This window comes from Marmota flaviventris, chromosome 4 (assembly GCF_047511675.1).
Source record: "Marmota flaviventris isolate mMarFla1 chromosome 4, mMarFla1.hap1, whole genome shotgun sequence".
NCBI lineage: Eukaryota > Metazoa > Chordata > Mammalia > Rodentia > Sciuridae > Marmota > Marmota flaviventris.
The window spans coordinates 165,381,005-165,404,541 of NC_092501.1; the positions used below are offsets into that span (position 1 = coordinate 165,381,005).

General features: G+C 45.7%; 1 protein-coding gene across 5 annotated transcripts in view; it reads left to right on the forward strand.

The window, feature by feature from the left end:
* Window positions 1-23,537, forward strand: part of Arhgef7 (Rho guanine nucleotide exchange factor 7) — a 129,365-nt gene that overhangs the window by 75,440 nt on the left and 30,388 nt on the right. For all 5 annotated transcript variants that reach the window (XR_011707432.1, XM_027938833.3, XM_071611648.1 and 2 more), the window contains 4 exons: window positions 5,142-5,230; window positions 11,723-11,817; window positions 12,052-12,147; window positions 19,820-19,942. Coding sequence is in view for 4 of the 5 variants with exons in the window: in XM_027938833.3 (XP_027794634.2) it covers window positions 5,142-5,230; window positions 11,723-11,817; window positions 12,052-12,147; window positions 19,820-19,942 (403 nt within the window). In the remaining variant the exon portion in view is untranslated. The remainder of the gene's footprint in view (window positions 1-5,141; window positions 5,231-11,722; window positions 11,818-12,051; window positions 12,148-19,819; window positions 19,943-23,537) is intronic.

Sequence of the window (23,537 nt, forward strand, 5' to 3'; positions counted from 1 at the left end):
GGCTTCCTGAGTTCGCCACTTTTTAATATTTCCTGCTCGTTTTTCATAAAGAGTGACGGGACATGCTGCTGAGTTTTGGGAGCAGGACAGGATGACCCAGGACCTTGCACCCTCTGCTGCGGAAGAAACTTATACTGCAGCCCCTTCTTTCTCTGTTGAAGGTAGGGTCCAGGCAGGGACCTGTTTTCAAACAGTATTTTCCCCAGTGCACCCAGAATATAAAGGAGTCATCCAGATACAGATGGTTTTGGTTAAGAGCATAGATGGGAAGATTCGAGCCTCTGAGGCACATGTGGAGAGCACAGTGCTACGTATCAGGATCTGGGATTAGATGGTTTGGAATCTTTGGAATCCCAGTGCAAGTATTCATGCAACTTAACATGCCAGTGTGCACTCACCCCAGCACAGATGTCACAGCGTGTGGTGTGACTTGTTCTGTATGGCCATCTCCTGATGACAGTGACCAATCATCCTCACTTGAAGGGGAGCATCCCACAGATGAGATCATATATAGCAGTTTGTAGTCAGGTCCTTAGTCTTTCAGTATGAGAGGCATTCTTTTCCCCCAAAGTTATTCTTATTTATGTTAAATAATATAAACAGGTCATATAGTATGTAGGATGGAAGTACCTTTGCAATGTGAAGCAGTGTCCCCTATGCTTCCAGGCCCTGCCCAGTGGCAGCCTTTGCTCAGGCTCTTCTCCCTCTTCCAGGGAGGATGTGGAGGTTTTGTCTCCTGTCTTGCCTTTTCCTCCTGCCTCCTTGTGCTATTTTGCTTTCATATTCCTCTAGTTGGTGATGCTAGTGATATAGGCCATCTTGCGTCTCATCAGCATTGTGTGCTTCTCTCTCGCTGCTGCTGTGACACAGTGACTTAACATGGCCCTGTTCTTTGCCCTTCTGCTTTCTGTCTTTGGTCAGCTATATTTTCATATTGCATTGTCAAGACTGTTAGCAAGTGCATCTGATTCTGAGACCACAACCAATACCCACTCGGCACACATGTGAGCGAGCAACCTTCTGCATTCGTAGGAATGGAGAAACACCGTAGTGGGAAAATCAGCAGGGTTTTTAATGAATTATGAGGCACAGCAGGAGCAGCCTGAATAGTGCCTGAGGTGAGGGAGGGTGGTGGTCCCTGTGCTATCTGCAGGCACTTTTGTAGAATGCAAGAGACTTAGAGGAGCTTCAGTCAGATGCACTGGTGCTGTTTGGCCTCTGCTGACTACCAAAGTCATTGTCACGACAAACAAGGAGGTTTGAACACAGATGAGGCATTAGAAAAGACTAAAAGTTACTTTTTTTTAGATGTGATTAATAGTCTGATAGTAGGGTTTTTGCTTAAAACTGAAAAAAGGTCACTCTGGCAAGGTGAACATTAAACTATTGATGGATAAAATGATGCCATTTCTGGGGTTGATTGTATATTGCTTCCAGAAAAGAAAAAAGGGGTAATATGTGGTAAGATTAGCTAAATGTTAATGGCTGTGTAAGCTCTACTTTTTACTGTAGTAAAGTTAGGAGAAAACAGTAACTGCACAATTACAGCATTTTCAGAGACAAATCAGAAGTAATTGCTGTCGCAGCTCATCCCTTAGAGAAGAGGAGACTCAGCACCTGATGGAGTCAGGACCTGGGAACCGGGAGGGTGAGAGTGGATGGTGAGTGGGGAGTTGCAGTCTCCACAGGGCAAAGGGCACATGGTGCCTTCCAGGCAAGGGGAAGAGGAGCAGAGGGAACAAGGAAGACGGGGAGGGAGACGGGAGAATAGGCCCCTGGGCAGGGCCGCGTGGCAATCTTGTGTTTGGCCTCCTCTTGGCCATGCGGGAAGAGGCCATCGTGGCCCAGCCAGCTAGCACCTTCCAGTGCTGCTGCTGTGGCTTGCCCGTGGGTGTCCCGCCTCAGCCCAGGACACAGGCTTCTCGGCTCGGGAAAGGTCTGCCGAAGCCTGCCCCTCCTCTTCCCTGTGTTCTCATGGAGATCCTGTGAAAGCCTGGTTTTGGTTTTTAACCAGTTTTTCATTTTCTTTCTCCTCTCCTCCCTCCACCCCTCCTCTCCTCTCCCCTCCTCTCTCTCTCTCTGGTTTGTTTCACAGTCGGTGTTAATTTTGAATACATCCTCAAATTGGGAAACTTTGGTTCATGGATTTCCCATTCACCTGTGGTGTTAATGGGTCCATTGAGATGTTCATTTGAGTGATCATATTATTTATTTCTAGAAGTTTTGCTTCATTCTTTTTCAGTTGTTCTTCATGTTCAGGTTACCCTTTTCACTCATTTTGGTCCCTCTCTTCCTTGTCATTTTAAACACACTTCTTCGGTTGTCTCGTTTCTGCCTTTTGTGAACTTGGCTCCTGCGCCTGTTGCAGCCCTGGGCTCAGGCTTCATTTCTTCTGTGGCTTACACTCCTCAGGCAGGTTTCTTTGGAGGAGATGTATGTGGCTTCATGGTTCTGGGCCAGTGGACGAAAGCACCTAAGCTGTTTTTCATGGGGCTCGCCCAGGGGGTTCTGTTGCATTGGCCCTGCTGGGACTGGGACTGGGCTGTGCCTTGCCTTCCCGTGTTGGCTATGGCCCTACCAGGGGCCAGGATGAGTTACCCCCTCCCACAGGTGGTGCAGTGAGATTGTGGGCACTTTGGGACTCTCCTCACTTGTTTTTCTTTCACACATCTGTGTTTGAATTCTCTTGTTTTCAGCGTAAGTTTTTTGAGTTTATTGCAGGAAAGAGAAGACCTGCCATATCAGGCAGCCCTGGGAAAGTGGCACTGAATTCTGTCCTCTTTATTTCCCCACACCTCAATAATAGCGAGTTTAAATAACTTTTAGCTATAAGGTGGGCTAAACATGTTGTTTTTGCAGAGAACTAAGGAGGTTGAGTGTTTGGGGACCGATTTCCTGGCTATATGCATTTTTTTCTATTATGAATGACCATAACTTCACCCGTATTACATTTTTGTCCTCCATTTTTGGTAGAAGCTACCAAAGGCCCCTAAGGTTGCCTATTGCCTGCCCTGTTCTTTTGACATATGTCCCCTCCTGGGTTGACATTCCTGGATCCCAGACACTTGGCATGAGCATGCAGATGAGTGACTCCTGTGTCAGGAGGAAGGGGCGGCCTCCTGGCTGTCCTTGGAGGGGATCTACCTCACCTGTTTGTGTAGTCTGCTTCCTGTAGGACTGCTGTGGACACTCATTGGAGGGGTTGTGGCCTTTGGAGCCCTCTGTTGAGAACTGACTGCAGGGCATATTCGGGAATGTGATCAGGAGACCTGCCTGCCTCAGTGCTGTCCATGTAGCAGCCCCAGAGGGAGAAAAGACAGTTTGTGTGGGATTACTCTGATTTGTCTCTGTTTCCTCTTTGCACCTTTCCTATATTTTTGTATAAAATGAGTAGCCTGAACCTTTTTAATTGAAAATCTTTTTCCTTAATGTTTTCATAGGAAATTGAGTCCAATTAACTATTGTGTTGAGAATGAGGTATGTCTTAAGTTTAAATAAAATAAAATATCAAATTCATTATTTTAAGATAAAGCAGATTCAAGATTATGCTCGTGCAGTTAACCACGCAGGCACAAGTACTAATACATGTGGTCTTCTTATGTGGTTTAGGGTCAACGTGGCTTTGAGTCAGCCTTCAGCCATTTCACCTTCATTATCCCTTTGTGTTTTGCTCCCAAATTGCAGACTTCGAAGATGGAAAAAAACATTGTTCTCATGTAAAAGTGTCAGTCTTCTCTAATAGTTACCTTTTTAGCATAGGAAGAGCTGAGTTTAGGAGGAGGGTGTGTATAGAGCAGGTCGTTTTCCTTGTGTATTACTTGCATTTAGAAGCAGGTGGTTTTCCATCCATGGTTTGAGAGAGTTCTTTCACCTGGGAAGGACATCTTCAGTTTTGTTCTTGACAGCAAGGTGCTCAGAAAGGTAGCAAGCACCTCTAGGGGAAGCACGCCCAAGGTTAAGGGTTGTGAGTTCTTGGGCACTTAGGGCTTGTCTTTGTGTCTGGAAGACATTAGAGGTGCTGCACAAGCAGTTGACTTTAGGACTTGCAGCTTGGGAGTGTTGAGTTTGGCAGGTGCTGCCTAGAGCCCTGTGCCTGTGAGATTGTGGGCAAAGGAAGAGTGGAGGGCCACTAGAATTGTGGACAGGTGCCATCACCTCACACACCACAGGGACCGGATGTGTCCCTGCCCAGTATCAGGATTCACACAGCAGGATTCTTTCAGGGGAGGTGAGGCATGAGGGGGACTGTGATGTAAGTCCCCTAGGAAATATTCAGAAGAATTTCTTGGTAGAGAATATGGAAGAGGCCGCTGTCCCAATGCGATGCCTTATCCTGTAGCCCCAGGGGCCAGTGATAGATGGATCACAGAGCCAGTTAGACTTGTACCACTGGCCCCTCCCCACAGAGCCAGTAATAATCAGGGTGCCAAGCACACCTGAAGGCAAGCCATGGGTCAATATGGATGGGCAGGCTGCGGAGAACCCCTGGTGGACACCACACACCGACCTGCATGCCCACTGCCTATGGAACCATCACAGACACAGGCACACACTGCTTCCGAGGAGCAGAGATTCCTCCACTCCTACTCTGCCTGGGGTCTTGGATGTGTGCCGAGCTCTCACACGTCCCAGCCGCAGCCCGACTGCGTCCGACGCTGAGCTGCAGCGTGGTGCTGCTTCCCTGGGTTTGCCTCTCTTCTTTCCTTCCTCTTGTCTCTCTGCTGGTTGGGAAGCCTTGTGCGTTCTGCCCACTCGGAGTCCCGAGAGTTGGTCTAGAACCGGGGTCTCGATGTTCTGATGTTTGTCTGTACCTGCCAGCATTTTCTTTTTTGTGTGATGTTTTGTATTTAGGATGCTGTGAAGGTGTATGCGAAGCTCACCTCTTGTTTTTAGCTGACACTTGTGGAGCATAATTGCTCAGTCATTTCCAATCCACAGCTGAAGAACTGGGCCATGACCTCCACACACCCAGCCAGAGGGAGCCTGGTCTGTGTGCTAGACCCTTCCCTCATCATCTTCTCTGGCTGGTTCTTTGAGCTGAGGCTGCTGGGAGAGCAGTCGTGGGTGCAGGAGGGGCTGGGCCAGCATGTTTTACCATCTTTGGTGTTGGCCTGTAACACTGCTTTGTGTTTTTATTCCAGAGAAACCTGTGTCTCCCAAATCAGGAACTTTGAAGAGCCCCCCCAAAGGGTTTGACACAACTGCCATCAACAAGAGCTATTACAACGTGGTAAGTTATGGAGGACATTTTTACAAATAACTACTGCTCCTTAAATATTTATGAAACTCAGGAATGTGGGCTACATGGAAGGAAATAGAAAGCTTTCCCTGTTGGCACATAGACAGAACCACCAGTGGTGCTGCAGAGTGTCCCCTTTTAGTGTGGGTGTGCTTCATTGTGTTTTGGAATTGTACCCTGCTCTTGTCATAAAGCGTAGCATCATTTCCCCATAGTGTCAAGTAGATTTTCACAAATGAGATTTTAGAAGGTGTAGAATATGATTTAAAATTGTTGTATGCACTAAGTTGCATTCTATTTGAATTTGGAGTGGAATATAAGTAGTTTAAAGATCAATGTAGTTTCTAGTTTATTTTGTATTTTCTATGTAGCTTTTCTCTAGGGCCCCGCTGTCTGTGTTTCAAATGGTATGGAATTAGAGGTGTGTCTAGACTTCATGCATGTTAAAGACAAGTGTTTCTGGATCTTGAAATTTGCTGTATTTTGAAATAATATGATAACGATAATATGTCTATTGTGTTCACCTGTATCACATAGTCCCCCTTTGTCCCCAAACAACTGCATATGCTAGGAGTAGGGTTTTTATTCGATAAAACTATTAAATTGCTGGGATGATAGCAGCAAAGTAAACTTTCTAAACATACATGTATTTTGAATTCTATGGAAAATGTGCATTTATTTTGTTTAACACCCCCCCCCCCCCCAAACACACACACACGGACTCATGAGGGCTTTGTATTTTTATGGTATGGTAGCAGCTGATTAGTGTCTTTGCAGCATCCCTTTTATCATGATTGTTTTCTATCCCTGAATTAAGAAATGGTGAATGGTCACATTTGGACTTGAGTGGATTCTGCTGCATTGACTCCACCAGTCCTGTGCTGGGTCCTGCACACTCGGTGCTCTCCTCAGCATTCGTCCCTGGCTGCTGCCGTATCTTATTATACAGCAAGTTGGCTGTGGGGAAAATTTACTGTGTTCAACAGATAATTCTGTGGTGCTCATGATGCCCAAGCACTGTCAAAGGCATAGGCCTAGGTGCTGTTCTAGTGCTGGATGCACTGTTTCCTCTCACCTTCCTCCTCTTTCTTAGGGCTCCTCCTCTTTATAAAGTCAGTTCTTCACCTCTTCTGGCTAGAAGGCCTCTCTGTACATCATGTCCCTTTGCTAATCAGTAGACTTTCTCTTTTTTCTTTTTTTGTGAGTCAGGTCTTTCTCCCCCTACAAGATTGTTCTTTGAGTCTCAGCCTCTACATCTCATTTTCCTTCTTTCTACCAATCTCCATCTCATGGATTTGACCCTGATATCCGAGTGCTGCCAGTTTTAAGAATGTTAGACTCTTCTCAAAACATTTGCTCCCAGTGGCTCTGGAGGCTGAGACAGGAGGATCGAGAGTTCAGAGCCAGCCTCAGCAAAAGCTAGGAGCTAAGAAACTCAGTGAGATCCTGTTTGTAAATAAAATACAGCATAGGGCTGGGGAGGTGGCTCAGTGGTCTAGTGCCCCTGAGTTCAATCCCAGATATCCAAAAAAAAAAAAATTTGTGACCTGAAAGTGTATGGGCTTCCCTGCCTTTTGCTTTTAGCTTGTGCCCCATAGTATGATACAGGGTAAGGAGTTCAGGTCTTGGGTCTGTTGTCTTTGCCACTTAGCATTGGAGTGGCCTGGGGGTAGCCTCCCACTGCCTGAGCAGATAGTGGTTTGTGAAATGAGGTGGCTGGTTATGCTGGCCCTAGCCTTGTAGCATGAGGAGGATCAGTGATTGGCCTTGAGTACCCAGCAAAGTGCCCGACCCCCAGAGTTTGCATGTGCTAGGAAGAGCACTTAGAAGCTCTGGGGACATATATTAGTTGGGATTACATTCCATTTGTGGGAAGGTATCCCAGTTTCTTCTTAGGATGATCGGTGAGACCTGTTGCTGGGGTGATCTGCTCCTGTAATTGCCTGAACTTGATGGTTCTGATAGTGAAAGCTCATTACTGCACCCCAGTGTGATGATAGGCAGCTTCCCCTTGGTGATCCCAGAAGGACCTGAATGCCCCATCCTGGAGAGTGGGACAGGCTTATGTCACCTCCTGTTGGCCATGAGCATGTCCTTACTGACGAATGAATTTGTTTCTCTTTTTAATATTTTTTCGTTGTAAGTGGTCACGATACCTTTATTTATTTATCTTTATGTGGTGCTGAGGATCAAACCTGGGGCCTCACATATGCTAGGTGAACGCTCTACCACCGAGCCACAACCCCAGCCCGATGAACGAGTTTCTTATTTTGTCTGCTGACCTGGGAAGACAGGTCTGTGTCCTGTGCCTAGTGATGTCGTGTTTTATTTAGCAGCTGTGCACTTATGTCTGATGTCATGGAAAGGCAGAGTGGCTTTTGCCTTTGGAATGCTGCACATGCGAAGCATAGGCTATGACCCACTAGTTTAATCTACAGGTACATAGAGCAGATGCATTTCTCTGACAAAGACCACTGCTTGCCTTCTCACCTTCTCCTGTGCCTCAGAGGAGTGTTCTGCCTGTCTGTTTCTCTTGGGGTCTGGGAGGTTGCTGGTAGCCTTTGGATGACAAGCCAGCAGGAAAACTGAGACTCTAATAATAGGATGTCTTTGGTTTAACCCACCATCACTAGTTCTAGGTCCTGGTTCAGCTTCATGTTTTACTTTCTACTTGGCTTTTCTTCTCAGTCCTGCTGAGGCTAATTATCTGCCATGTCCAGGAGTTCTACAGGCATGCAGCTTAATTCTCTGTGGCTTTCCTGGGAAGTAGCTCCCTTGTGTATCTCACCATGTTTTCTGTGGGAACTGAGTGCTTGCAGTCTTCCCTGGCAGACTTGGCTCTTTTAGTTCTCATGAAACTGCCTTGTTTTATGTAGACTGAGATGGCATGCATTGCAGTTTCTGGTGGTGGTGGGGACCTGATGGGGGCCTGATAGAATCAGCTGAATACTCTTGGTGAATGAAGAAATGCTTGGTGGAGGAAAAGGCTGTCTTGTGAAACAGAGAACCCCCTCTTAGACGGGTCCCTCAGGAAGAGGCTCTGAGCAGGGTTCCCAGCTTGAGTTAGGAGGTGTCCGGGTGGGTTGGTAAGATTTCTTCCTACCTTAAGTCAGTGACAGATGCTCTTGGTTAAATATAAATCTTTTAAATCCTTTTTTATAGAAGAAACAGGCTGACCCAACTCCCTGCCCTGCAGTGTTGGTGTGCGCTGCCTGCTGTGGCGTTGTGCATCATGGTGGACCCACAGGCTTTTGTAGTAGCTGTTGTTTGATAAACCTTTAATACTTGGAAGAAGTCTACCCCAAGACCCTGTGAACTCCCAAGCTTACAAATATCATATAACACAGTTCTTCTAAAGGGTACACTAAAAAAGCAGAGATGCTCTCGTGCTCCCTCCACATCTTTTTGAGACTCCATATTAGTAACAGGTATTAAGTATGGAGTTGTTTTTAAGGACAAATAGAGGTTAGCAAACTACCTTATATCAGTAATGGGGGTTACTCTGTGTTTCCTTGGAACCCATAGATTATGGAGCCAGTGAGCTCCCTGCCTTCCTCATTGTAACCTTTCGAGAATTTAAATAGACTGGACTGAAAGGTGTCACTTAAGTGACTTTTTTCATTCTTTGTGATGGCTGCAGGCAGGGGCTGGTTGAGTAGAGCAGAACAGGGTTTGGAATAGTTGTACGATTTTAATTTTTTGTGTGTTTATAATTAAGATGATTTTATGGGCATTTGGCTTTAGTTTAAGATGATGGTAATGTTTTATCTGTATGGAACCTAAAACAATTGCCTAATGTTGTTTCTCATATGTAAATCATTAATTTATTTTTAAGAACTGTTAATGACACATAGAACATGCAACACTACTGAGATTTGTGGTCATAGTTGTAGCTCATTCGCTGCTTCAGTGGCATTGCTGATAAGGTGAGTTTCTGTGTGTCTGTGAGGCACAGGAGCCAGTCCTTTGCACTCTGATTTGCTTTGAGGTTGACAGTGTGGGGATGTGGGTGTCTGCTGAGGCCACTGCTCTCTGGCGCCTGCGGGACTGTATGATTCTCTGTGCCTGACCACTCAGGGCCCGTGCCCCTGCAACTATCTTAGAGAATCCAGCTTTTGGGTGAGTGTCTTTGCAGTCATTTTGGTGCCTTTTCCTGGGCAGCTTTTGTCCCTGTGTGCTGTGCTTCAGTGCTGTGATTGAGGAAGTGTCATTTTATTTTACTCCTATCTCTACTAGGGGAATTTTTTAGTGGATGTTCTCTTTATATTGCGTAGGAAAATTTTTCTGACTGAAAACAATTTTGTGATTTCAAGCATGCACTGAGTAGTGTGGCCAAGTGGTCTCCAGTGTTTGTAACTAGGAAGCTGCCTCATCCTTCTGACCTCTGCTTTTAAGTTGAAAAAGGACTTCTCATAATGCGTAACAGATTTTGTTTTCATTTCTGTTTAAGGACGATTGTGCTTGACTCACTTTTCCGATAGTCTCTGATCAGGTGTGGTTCTGAGTCTCATTCCCCTTTGACTCCACCCCCACCAGCTGTCCTCACAGGCACCAGAACAGTGTTTTGATGGGCAGTCTGGAAGCCTCAGACGTTGCCCTGTTGGCTGGCTTGGTGTGTACGTTGTTCACTGAGGTCTGCATTTTCTTGTGGGGACTGTGCTCTCATCGCAGTCTGAGGAGCAGCAGTAGACAGAAGAATGACCCAGGTCATGTGTGTTAAGACTGAGGTTTGAATTTAACTCTTCTGACTTAATGTCTCAACCTACATTAGGTTATCAGAAGATAACCAAGTGCTCAGTATCTCAATTACTCCTGTACGCTCTCATTTGTGTGATGGATTTGGAAAGGTCTGTTGGTTTTGAGAGGCACATAGCACAAGGAGAAAATGCATGTACTATGATTTTCTGGTTAAAACAATACTGACTTTCTAGTAGAGAGGGATAAAAAGGTTCAGTCAGGGAAGGGACTCTGACTCCTATCCTCCTTCCCTCAGGTGCCCAGAGCGGCCCTGTATTGCAGGCAGTGGCAGAAGGATGCCAGGTCACTTTTTGGCTCTGCTGCTCACCAGCTGTCTTATGTGGATAGGACAAGTTAGCTTCTTAGAAGGAAATGTGTTTTTGCAAGGATCACAGATACCATATGCTTGGTGCTAGGCATGTACGGAGTGTCACTGCTTGGAGAACCCAGTCCATCAGAATCCCATGATCAGTGGCATTCCCTGGGCTGTGGGTCACCCTGCTGCCTCCTGGAGTTCCCAGGGGGGCACCTTTGCTGTGGGTGATGGCTGTTGGGGACCGTTGCTCTGCTTCAACTCTTTTGCACTTCATCTGCCAGGTTTTAGGGATTAACTAAATTTGGCTGAATTTGCTACACACACACACACACACACACACACACACATTTAATTTTAAGGTTAGTTTATTATTTAAGGTTAAATAAATTTATTATTATTTAAGGTTAAATAGCATAGACCTTTGAAGTTGTGCTATTATTTAAAGTTACTTTATTATGCTGTCTTTAAACAAAGTAGTAGCTATTTAAAGATTGTTTACTTGGGCAGACCTTTAATTTTTAGTAGATGTGGTATGTAGGATGATACAAGACTTTACCACATTCTCTAATCAAAGTCTTTAGTTCGCAGGAGTTGATTTCAGTTTTTCAGATCCAATCTAAAGAGTAAGTGTCTTCCATTTAGTTGGGATACTTTTCACTTATAAGTGTCTCTTACCAAAAGGCTTGAGACATGAACTGTTTGAGTTTGGAGATTTTGTGTTTTAGATATTTGCATAGATTTTACTAGCATTATTTATTGAAACCTAAAATGTTCCAAAAATTTAAAACTTTTCAAGATCTGAAACTTTTCAAACATCGTGTCTGTGCTAACAAAGTTTTAGAGTATGGAGCTCTTTGGTTTTTGAATTATGCTTACCCTGTATATTAAAATGCATAGATTTTAAAGGTGCAGCTTTGACAAATGCATTTATCTGTGTAACCACTACCCAAATCAAAATACAGAACAAATCATCCAGAAATTTATCCCGTGTCCCTTTTCCCTTCCCCACCCATCTTCCACCCCATTTTGATTTCTGTCACCATAGATAAGTTGTGCCTGCTTGTGGACTTAGTGTAGATGGGGGTGTAATAGCTTCTCCTGCATAGCCCTGTGTGTGGACGGTCATCTGTGCATTCCTCTGAGGACCATCCTTTTCATCTAAATAGATGTGGCCCTGCTTATTTGATGATGGAATTCATTCAAGTTCATTCTATGCATATCTGTGCCAAGTGTGGTTGACAGGAAGATGAAATCTGATGGGTGACCTTAGTAATAATTTATGACATGGGGATAGAAGTTAATCCAAGGAATAATTACATCCAGCACATTAGTATTACCTAGAAGCCATATGTAAATTGAACAATGGTTATGAATGTCCTAAAGTTTATAAATCTTAGTGTCAAATAATGCTTATTCATCATTTATTGTAGGTGCTACAGAATATTTTAGAAACAGAAAATGAATATTCTAAAGAACTTCAAACCGTGCTTTCAACTTACCTACGGCCATTGCAGACCAGTGAGAAGTAAGTTAGATGACAATTGCATGCACTGTTGGTCCTTACCTTAGGCTCTTCTCTTATACTCTTATTTTTGGGAAGTAGAGGTTGAAATGATGGAGTGGAACTCAGCAGAGGAGCCTGCCTCAGACACAGCAGTGTATCTGCTAGGTTAAGACTGCAACAGGACCTGGGCTGGGAATCGGGGGAATGCAAGCCAAACTGTTGACTAATTTTTACTGTTATTTTTCTTGGCTCTAGGTTAAGTTCAGCAAATACTTCATATTTAATGGGAAATCTAGAGGAGATATGTTCTTTCCAGCAAATGCTTGTACAGTCTTTAGAAGAATGCACCAAGTAAGTAAGATGCTGAAGTTTACAAAATTCAGATTGGTATTATTGGAACCAAATGGATCAAGTTTAATATCATTTTAGAATTCACATTTCTGAAGATGCAAACTGCTTATTTTATATCCTTTGGGTAGATCTACCTTTATAGTTATAGCGTATTTTAGATGATCTAGTTTTTATAGTAGAGATCTTGAAAGAAAGGGGAAAGTCTTGACAAGGTTGATTTTTTTTTTCTTCTTCTCCTTAATAGAGATCTTGAAAGGGGAAAGTCTTGACAAGGTTGATTTTTTTTTTTTTTTTTTTTTTTTTTTTTAAGGGGAGGGAGGGTTACGAGGAAGAGGCTGCAGAGGAACTGGGATGGGGGTTGGCCAGGAGGCCACAGGTGGCTCGGCTCCACATACGCCACCATGAGCTGCAGAGGGGGATCGAGAAGGCAGGCGTTTTCTAGCACGGTCTTGTAATTGTGACTTGTTCCTTTAAGAAGCTGGTGGATGTAAAGTACCATATGTGTACAACCTGCTGTCAGGTGTTTTTTTAGAGTTTATTTCATTTTTGTAAGTGGCAAATAGCCCCCTAAGGTGAACTTTTTATGTAGGCCCACCATTTATGAACATCTTCTTAATGTGTCCCAGGCACTGACTTTGCTCTCTACGTATTAATTTATGTGACCCTGTAGAAGACCCCATGGGGAGCTTTGTAAAGGTAGGAAGGTCTGTATACCCAAGGGGCAGGGTGATTGGCCCCGGGCCATGGGAATGGTGGACTCTGATTTGGAGCCCAAGTGGTCTCCCCTTTGCTTAATGTGAAGGATGAACTGATTCTGAGAAGCCCCTCCTACTATGAGTCTTGAAGTATGGTTTTGAATCTTGTAGTTAGCAACATTGTTGCCAGTGGGCTCTACCCATCTGCTGCTCACTCCTGCCCTCTACTGACCTGGAGTGGACTCTTCTTGCTGCTCAGAGGAAAGCCGCAGGCCCAGCCAGGCCTAGAGCCCAGGCTGTCTGCTCACAGTGGGAACGTGCTCAGCCTCATTTCGGTGGGCAATTTGTAGGGAGAGCTGAAGCAGCATATGCTCTCTGAGTATAGTGTTGGGAATGCAGTTTTCCTTTAAAATATCACTTTAGGTGATGGAGAGTTCTTTACACTTGCTTTATTGGAGGCACATTAGACTGTGATTTAAAGAGCCTTTCTTTTGATACCATTCTCACTAGTCAGGGGTATGTAGCTGTGGCTTTAAAATGAGTTCTGGAGGATTGTGGGACTTTAGGGCAGAGCCTCTAAAGCAAGGCTTTTCAGTAAAACCCATTTTTAAGTGGGGGACTTGCTTGTGTATTATTGTGTAAAGCAGGTTAAGTTCTGCTGAAAGCAGAATCTCCAGGTTGTTCTCTTTGTGGAATGTTCTTGCTGTCATTCCATGCTTTACTTGTGTTTATTTTGGTATTGATTGCAGTGCTCTTCTAATACTTAAAGCTATGAAGACATACCAGCTCTCTAGCTTTTTGTTAGGTATAGATGCCAACATATAGGCTGGCAGTCAGTGGGGGTGCAGGGTTTGCTGGCAACCCTGCTCTCTCCCTTGCCCCCCATTCTCTCATTTTCTGCTCTCCTGCCCTCACCCTGTTCTGGTGACCTTCAGGGCCACAGCTGGCTTCTCACAACCCTGCATGATTACAGTGTCTCATAACTTCCTCTCTTCTGCTTTGTGTCACATTGTCATGTATGGGACACTGTTTCATCATGAAGTTTCAGAGGCTTGTGAATGGTCCTACCAGAAGAGAGAATAAGCTCTGGCCATCTAGAAACAGTTTACATAATGCCACTATTAATGAAGGACATCAGGGAGACACATCCTTCAAAGAAGTATCAAAAATGAGGCCATTGTGATGCTGGTCCTGGGGGCCACAATTGGGACAAATGGGATTATATTCTTTCATTTTGGTTTTGGGGCCAGCAAGAGCAGACTTGCCAAGAGATTGCCAGGCCTGTGGCCATTATGGTGTTGGCACTTGTGGCCCCACTGTGAGTAAGACTAGGATACTGGGGCTGGGGCTCGGGCTTAGCGGTAGTACACTTGTCTTGCATGCACGAGACACTGAGTTCCATCCCCAGCACCACCTATAAATAAATAAAGGTCTAGCAACAATTAAAAAAAAAAATATATATATATATATTGAGAGCCACAGTTAAGTCGGAATGACGCCTGGCATTTTGCCAGAGGGAATGGTTGAAAGGTGACCCTGCTCCAGGAATAGGGCGGCTCCGGGGATTAGGGTAGATCCTGCTGCCTTGGGCGCAACTACTTTGGAGTTCCCTTTGAGTTCTCCCGGGGTTCCGGGAGAACTGGCACCGAGCCTGGTGGAGGGAGTGTGTTCCCGGGAAGTGTGTGTGGAGTGCTGGTGAGAGTTCGGGAATAAAGAGTTGCTGTTTGAACCTACAAGACTTTGTGGCGGCTTGGTTATTTTGTGCCCAGCCAGACTGCAGCATTTGGTGGCCCGACTTAACTGTGGCGCTCTCTCTCTCTCTCTCTCTGTATGTGTGTGTGTATATATATATATATATATGTGTGTGTGTGTGTGTGTGTGTGTATATATATATATATATATATGAAACTGCTTGTGAAGTCTCATCTCTGAAGGTGTCTGTGTGACATGGACAGACTGTGCTGGGTTCACTGAGAACAGGGACACAACTGAGGTCTACTCAGATCCTAGTTTCATCTTCCTGTTGATCTCAGCCTCATCTGCAATGAACAGTTAGTAAACTGAGTCCTTTCCTCTCTCTGATGAGCAGGACCAATAGGAGTAGGTGTTGTAGGAGCAGAAATAGAAGTTCTCTGGTTTCTCAGGTATTTTGCTAGGACCTGGCCATTTTTTTTGAAAATTAAAGCTATGAAAACATACCATTTTTTTAAAAAATGGCCAGGTCCCAGCAAAATACCTGAGAAAGCCTCTATGGACATCCTCTTTAACCTCCTGCTGACGCTATGCTGTACGGCATGGGGGTAGACATTGTGTGTGGCTGCCATGGTCTTCTGGCTGTGTGGTGACACCACCACACGTGCTTTTTACTATGGCATTGGCTTGACTGGAGGCTACAGGTGGGAGGAGCTAACAGGCTGCTTTTCTATGTAGCTACCCACGAGCTGTGCTCCACCTGCCTGCTCTCACACCCTGAGAAGCACGAGAGAGAACCAGAAGAAGATTCTCTGTTTCAGTTCTCAAGTCACATTCTGTGCTCACATCTATGAGCTTGTTGGTTGTCCCATGAGTCCCTTACCAGATGAGTAAGTCATTATGAAGCTGTCTAGTAATCCAGTGCTGGTTCTGTATTCTTAAGAGCTAGTTCATGCCTAAGAGGTAACAGAACTCTAGTTTAGATTCAGTGTAGCAGAAGAGAAAAAGTCACTGGTTATTGTTCCTTTATGCCTGATACTTACTCTTTGATTTTCATCAGTTGACAAATTTGAGACATGAAATCAATTGAATGAAATCTAGACTTTGGGTGTGGTCTTCTTTTTTTTAATATTTATTTTTTAGTTGTAGTTGGAAACAATACCTTTATTTTATTTATTTTTATGTGGTGCTGAGGATCAAACCCAGGGCCTCTCATGTGCTAGGTGAGTGCTCCACCACTGAGCCACAACCCCAGCCCCGGGTGTAGTCTTCTTTGAGTGGATCCAGAGCTGTGGCATTGAACCAGGTGGGAGATGAAATCCTAACAGTATATGCCTGTACTGGGCAATGTGTACACAATTGTAGTAATTTAACCCACGTGAGATTATCTGTCTCTAATATTGTCCCTGTGCCACATCTCTGGCCATTGTTCTTATAACTTTGGCACCCCATCTCTCTCTCTCTTTTTTTTTTTGATGGTGCTGGGGATCGAACCCAGGGCCTTGTGCATGCAAAGCAAGCACTCTACCAACTGAGCTATATGCTCAGCCCCTTGGTGCCCCGTCTTTATGCAGTAGTCTTCAGTCCACTTGGCTAAGCCTCTTGGGGTCCTCTCTCATCCTGGAAGCCACCCTATTCTTGGTGTTTCACCTGTCTGAGTATGCCTTTCACCTGCCAGATGGCAGGACCTACTGTTCTCAAAACACATGTGTCTGTGTGTGTGGATCTTTAGGGCAGGTGGCCCTGGTTTGTCCTTGTGCGTGTGCCTCTGTTGGGTGTGAGCCCCTGACTCTGCCCGCATGCTCCCAGTGGACACTTTTCCTCTGTAGGCTATACCCGTTCCTCGCGCCCTGTCTCCTGTCCAGTTCACTGGTGCACTTGTTTTGTATTTTCCAGAAAGATGGCGCTCGTTTTCTAAGGCAAGAGACTACTCTTACTCTGCTTTGTTCTCCCCAGTGCTGGGTAATGGTGCTGAATGAGTAGTTGAAGCTACTTTGCTGTGGCAATTCTGCCCTGCAGGCAGAAGGAGCTGTGGCAAGTCCTAAGAGGCTGTCAGAACCCCTTTGAGTGGCTCACACTTGGAAACACTTTGACTTCAGTTAAGGGTGACTATATCAAAACGTAAAACCCACGCTAAGTGTGTGGCCCACTCAGGGTTTGGAAATGTGGTCTGGTGAGCTAGGATGCATGTTCCCTGCAGGTGTTTCCTGGTGTAGTGGCTGCTGGCTGCTACAGCCGGGAAGCTGGAGTTCTCCTTTTATTTAATTTCAGTTGATTTCATGTAGCCCTCTTTGGCTAGTGAATTGGAAGGCAAAGAAGCACATTGGAGGAAGCTGGAGGGCAGACCTCCCTCTGTGTGTGGATCTGTTCATCTCAACCTCCCCTAAAGGCATGGCGTTGCTATTGCAGATGGTACTGAACTTGCTACTTCCCGAAGGCACTTCCTGTGCTCCTGGGAGCTTTCTTTTGCTGCTCTGGGTAGGGACCTGTTTGCTCATATACACAATTAAAAGAGAACTCCATGAGAAGAAAAAGATGAGAATTTGAAATACTCACAGTGGACACCTGTCTCTTCTAGAGCAGAACCATTAAGGCACAGCGTACTGAGGGCACTTCCTCTCAGTCAGGCACTGGCTGAGAGGTGCTTTTTACATGGACAGCTGTTTAACGCTTCCCAGGTCTTTTTGTTTTCTGCTTTTTGTCAACTTCGTATTTACATCTGTGAATTGTTTCCACTTGAGAAGCAGCAAGCAGCGATCAGTGTCCAACACCAGTATCTCTTTTCTGCCGTGTGTTTTGAAACCACATACTTCCTGAAGTAGAAGGGAAGGCTAGTGGCGGGAGCCAGGAGAGAGGTGCTGGGGGCTTGCAGTGTTACTTCCCTGTCTTTCCCACAGCCATCCTAGGGCAGACTTAAGTAGGTCAGGAACAGCCTTTGAGCCTGTAAACAACAGGGATGAGTGAAGGTTATGGAACAACGGAGAAAACAAAGGCAATGTGATTTTGAGTGCTTTGTGCTTTGAAGGAAAGACTTTTCCTAATACTCCTGACTCTGTTCTCCCTGATTACATGACTTTCTCCAGTTGGTACTTTGCAGCCTTGGGTAGAGGACCACTGCTGGGGTGTGGAAACCAGAGGAGACTTGTCTAGAGACTTGAAGGGGTCAGAGGCTAGCAGACGCTGTTCTGGGTCCTGGCTGCAAGGTAGCAGCATAGTTAAAAAGCTCAGTGTGCTGTGGTCTAGATGTGTCCCCCAGTCTCATCTGTTGAGACTTAATCCTCCACCAGATGATCTTAGGAGGTGGGGCCTTTTGGAGGGGATTAGGTCCTGAGGGTAGAGCCTCATGGATGGCATTGTCACCCTCATAAAGGAGGGGCTCAAGAGCCATTCCCTCTTGGGCTGTGTGAGGATGCAGCCATGAGGCACCACCTTAGAAGTAGACATAGGCCCTTCCCACACACCGGATCTGCCAACACCTTGACATTTTGAGAGGTGGGTCCTTATTTATAAAATCACCCATTTCCAAGGCCTTTTGTTATGGCAGCAGGTATGGACTGAGACAGCGTTTACTGAGGGGGTAGTGGAACAGAAGTTGCATTCCCTGCCCAAGTAGGCTGGACCTCATCCTGGGGCACACACACAGCCCCTACTGTTTTACTCTGTTTTCCTGATTCCTGGTTTTAGTGGTGTGCATCCTCTAGGTGGGTGGTCAGCCCAGCCTCCTGCTTAATAGATGACACTGGATTGTGGACCCAGGATTGTACCCACTGTTACTGTTGTTGGCACTGGTTTTGGGGCTCTGATGGTGGGAACCTCCAACAACTCTGACTCCAATCTTTGTGAGAACCTGTGTTTCTCTCTTGGAGCTTTTAGTAGCTGTGTTTCTAGGGTCCTGATTTGGGGTGTTTGTGTTTCTCTTGGGTCTGTTTTCACCCACCATGCAACACTTGGGGCACTTTCCGTCTGACTCTGTTCTCCCTGATTCCATGACTTTCTCCAGTTGGCATGCAGCATGTGTCTTTTAACTTTTCTGCTGTTTTGAAGATTTCTTGATTCATTTGTGCTTACCTGTCTTTGTTTCCATGTCTGGAACTTTTATCCTGATGTGTCAAGGCTTACTCTGGTCTTCTAATTTTCTTTGCCTTTCCTACTAATCTGGAAGATTTTTAGAATTTCACTTTCCAGTTTCCTGTTGACTTTTTCAATTCTCCTGTCAATATTTTATTGCTAGATTGCTTTTTAATTTTTGTTTTGAATGTTCTTAATAGAATCCTTTCCTTTTTTTCATGGTTGCAGTATCTTTTTTTTGTTATTTTTATTTCTGAATTAATTAGACATCTTTCAAAGACTTTTCTGCTCTCTGGAGAGTAACTGTCACTTCTTTTTTGTTTTTATTATTCTCATTTTTTTCTCTCTCTCTTTTTTTTATTTTCCCAAAATCTCTTGTTGGTTGTTGCATGTCTTCTTATGGTTAAGGCATGCATGCTAAGTGCCCCTTGTAACTAAGGCACACATGCTAAGAACACAGGGGGAGGGACTGACACTGGTCCAGCCTAGCTGATTCTCATGGTGTTGAGGAGTCCCTAGCATTGATATCTTTGGGTCACTTTTTCTGGCTGGAGTCCTCAGAGAGCAGGATATGATCCTTCTTGTCATTGTGCTGGTGGGCAGAGACTGTTTAGGGTGCAGGGAGGGCATGTGGTGTCCTGCTTGCAGAAGCACCCTAAGGTCTGGATAGACAGGTGGGGTTCAGCTTGTTGGGTCTGCTCAGCATTGCACTGCTCACTGCGTCTCTGCTTCCACAGCAGGTTCTAGCAAGTTTCTGCCTTTAGCCATGAGCTGTCACTATGCGTGGCCTTGATTGGGAAGGAGGGGCACTAACAGGTGTATCTGTCTTCAGTCTCTGCAGCCTGAAGTGAAAGGTGCCTCTTGGGCTTTTTCTTGTGCCAGCCTTCATGCTGCTTCCTAGGAAACTTTACAAACAGATAACCACATTTGGTAACTCTCCTTTTTTTATGCAAAATTAAAGGCTTTGTGATATCAAATTTTCCCACTGCCTGAAGAACTTGGGCTTTGTCTGGTGTGCCAGCCTGACAGTCTAGAGCTGTAGGAGGGAGCCTGAGAGTGGAGTTTTTTTTTTGTTTTTGTGGCAGACCCTCCTGCTTGCTCAGTTGGAGGTAGGAACAGATGGGTCTGGGATTTGTGATCCTGCCTAAACCCATGGGTCACCTGTCACTCAACCCCTTTCCTGTCTGTAGCACTGACGCTGTCTCCTGTGTCTCCAGGTCACCCGAGGCCCAGCAGAGAGTTGGTGGCTGCTTTCTGAACCTGATGCCACAAATGAGGACCCTGTACCTTGCCTACTGTGCCAACCACCCATCTGCCGTGAGCGTCCTTACAGAGCACAGGTCTGTTCACTGAGATGTCAGAGCAAAAGGAAGACCAGCAGCTCTGTGCTCCCAGATAGACTGTGATACGCAGGGTGATTTCATTTTAATTGCTTCTCAAAATGAGTGCTCGAGAAACTTTAAAATGGTACTTGGTGTTTGTAAAAGAAGAGGGTCCTTTTGAAGTCACCCTTCAGCCTAACCCATTTGGGTGGTGGGTTGGAGGAGCTGGGAAGCACTGGGGCTTTGTCCATCAGCCAAGTCAAGGCTGAGGGACTCTGAGTGCTCCTGGGTTGCAAAGCTGAAGGATGGAGGCTGTATGAGGAGAGTCCCATTTCAAACGAGGACTTGATTGCGCAGATAGAGCAGTGCATTAGAGACCTTTACCTTGAGCCTTTCAGACTGTAACAACATTAAAACATGTAAAACAGAACATGTAAATTTTCTCAAAAGGATGAGGCATGTCTGTTTCCTGTTACTGGGTAGAGGAAGCCGGGTAGCTGTCCCAATGACTGAGGAGCAACCCGGCTCCAGTGACTGCTGAGCGCTAGTGATGGCTTTGTGCTGGATGACCATGTGGTTGACCGGAGGGCAGAGATTTGGTTTCTATTTCTCAGAGAAGCACAGTATTTTTATTAATGTTTTAGAGGTGATTTCATGGTTTCTTTCAAAATTGGCAATTCAGAAGTTTTTCAAAACTGTAATTGGAAAAGAAAAATTCAGTAGCATCAAGAGAAATGCCATTGTGCTTCTAATTTCCAAATTTAACCTCGGCTTATTCTTAACATTTCCTTTTAAAACACAGCAAGCAGCTTTGATGTGCTGGCCTTGCTTGTCTGCTCGGCTTGCTGTGGAGGCTGCAGTGTCTGGAGAGTCCCGTGGGAGCCGCCTGCTGCTGCCTGCAGGCCCAGGGCCTGTGTCTCTTGACTTTAGCTCCCTTTCCCTGGAAATCCTGCTCCCAGGGCTGTAGTCAGCTTTGAGATGGTGTGTATGTACAGACTGGTCAGATTGGAGCGAACGTGATAAAGGCGCATTGTTTTGTTGTCCGCTAAAAGAAGTAAAGTGATCTGGGCCACCTGTGCTCAATGCAAAAGGATTAGTTGTTCAGATTCCCATTGGTGTTGTCCTGAAGTGAAGCAGCAGCCTTTGACAGTGTGAGGAAGGGGGCGAGGGGCTCGAATGCTCAGCAGCTGTGGGAAAGGGAGAGCTGAGAGACCCATCCTTGCCGTGGGCAGAGGCCATGTTAGCCACGCACTGTCCTAAATGTGCAAAGTGTGTATTCAAATACGTGCTGTACCATCAACTTCAGGAAATTACAAATTAAATGAAATTTCCATAAAAGTGAAAAGCAAGTATTAGGTTTGTATGAATGAAAATGCTTCAGAAGTTATTGATGCAGTGATGGGAAGAGGTCCACAAAAAGCAAGTGGAGTGTTACAGAAAATTCTAAGATCTTTTCTGTGTATCCCCCGGCCTCTTCTTTGGAGAGAGGCTCTCCTGTAGAGAAGGTTGAGAGCTTAGAAAGGGGCGGGTGCACAGTCCTGGCAAAGACTTGTAAGGGTTTTTCCTGTAGAAACAAGGGTGTGTGGAGCAGCTGAGACTTGGGGTATCTTGAAGTGTAACCCTTTCCGGAGAAGTGCTCACGGGAGTGCTGTGTCTACCCTCTTGTATGCTGTTACCTCAGTGACTCTGTTGTGTCTGAAAGGCGAACACAGCATTTTTCAGAATGTACTTAGAGGAAGGAGTACAGATAAGGTTGTGAGCAAGAGCCTCCTGGCCTGCTGCATGTGGCTGGCATGCCGAGCATGGAGTGGGAGTCTAGGGTCGCGTGCTGGACGGCAGCCCTGCAGCGGGTGGCTCCCAGGGGCTAAGCCAGAGAGGAGAGTCCCTCAGAGCCAGCAGGTGCTGGCAGCCACAGCAGTGCACAGTGCCCGTGTTCCTTCCTGCCTCCCCTGAGCCCAGAAAGTTCCCCCTTTGTCTGCCATAGATTATGCCCTGCTCCAAAGTGCACTTGCGTCCGTTGAGATGGCGAGTGCTCACGCCTGACAGCTGCTTTCAGCACTCCTGTTGTTATGCTCAGAGTCTGAATGGGCAGCTCTTCCGTCTGTCCTTCAGTGTGAGTGCCTGTGAGCTACCACACCGCGGGGTTTCCCATCTGGTCTTAGGCTTGAGCCTAGGTTTTGAGGACTGGTGTGAGTGTAGTGCGTAGAAGCTGACAGTCTTACCTGTGCACGGGTTGCAGCACGTGTGGGAACCTGCTTCCACCCCCCACCCCCCCCTGCAGACAGTTGCACCCACAGCCCCCAGTCTTTGGGTTGTTTTTCTGGCAAACGCATGCTGTTTCCAGTTCTGCAGAGCTCCAATGCCTTCCCATTACCATGGGACTGCAGATGCTTACCTTCATCAATGGCTCTGTAAAACAAAGGCTTCCCCTCAGCTGTTTGCTCCTCTTTGCTTGGCCACATAGTTCTTTTTACCTTGTTCCCTTGTTGCCATGGTGTCATTCCAGTAGGTGCAGAGGAGGGAGACTGTGGCTGCTGGCAGCAGTAGGAATGGTGCTGAAAGAGCCGTTGTTTTATCCCACAGCTGTAACCACCTACTTTGTTATAGTACTAAAAACCCTATAGAACGGAGCGTGATCCATGAAGGCTTATACTGTTTTCTTTCCTTTGGGGGATGTGTACACATGTTCTGGAATCATAAGAATGTTGTGTGGATATTACAAGAAGCTACTTTTGCTTGTTAAAATTTCACTTCATGTTTTTAGTTTCAGGGGAGTTTTGAGGGAGGTGATGAGCATAACTTGTTCAGTTTTGTTTATTTTTCTGCCATGACTATACGAAATTTGACTTTTGCTTCCTATCTTGATGGAAAAGACCCGGTATAGATTATGTTTAAAGGAATTGAAATACGATTTTAATATCATAAAGACTGATCTTTAAGTGTGTGTTCATTTTAGAGAAATGTTGGTAAAATAGAAATTTCTCCCACTTTACTCCTGCTTTCGGGAATGGCAGAATGAGTGATTTCAGGAGACCAGCTTTTCTCAGTAAGACTCTGGGGGCTGCAAGGGTGAGCAGCAGTGGTGGGGGTCTGGCTCAGCTGGCAGCAACAGCCTGGGCAGTGCACCGCGCCAGCAAAAGCATGTGCTCCTGGGTGTCTGGGCTTCTGTTCTTGCCCTGGTCCTGAGGGTCTGCTGGCAGCAGTGCCCTCAGTGTGGAAGGTTGACACCAGGGTGGCAGAGGGCCTCTGGTTACCATGGCAGTGTGGCTGTGTACCCAGGGCCTTGCTTGCTGCTCTGGCTTCTGCAGCAGCATGCCTCTGGATGCACAGTGTGGTGCTGTCCAGTGGGGCCCGCATACTTCACTGAACTTTCAGTTAATCCAGCCCTGCAGTTTCCCTGAGAAGATGGTGTCTAGAGAGCACAAAACCAGACACAAAGAGGTTGAGATGCTGCCTGTGAAAAGGTTTTTTGTCACATACTCCTAGAAGTAGTTGAATAATTTTGTCACACACTCCTAGAAGTAGTTGAATAGTTTCTCTGCTGATAATTTTTTTAAAATTGTATCATCATGACAGACTCTTTCTAACAGGAGTAAAATAATTACCAAGCCTC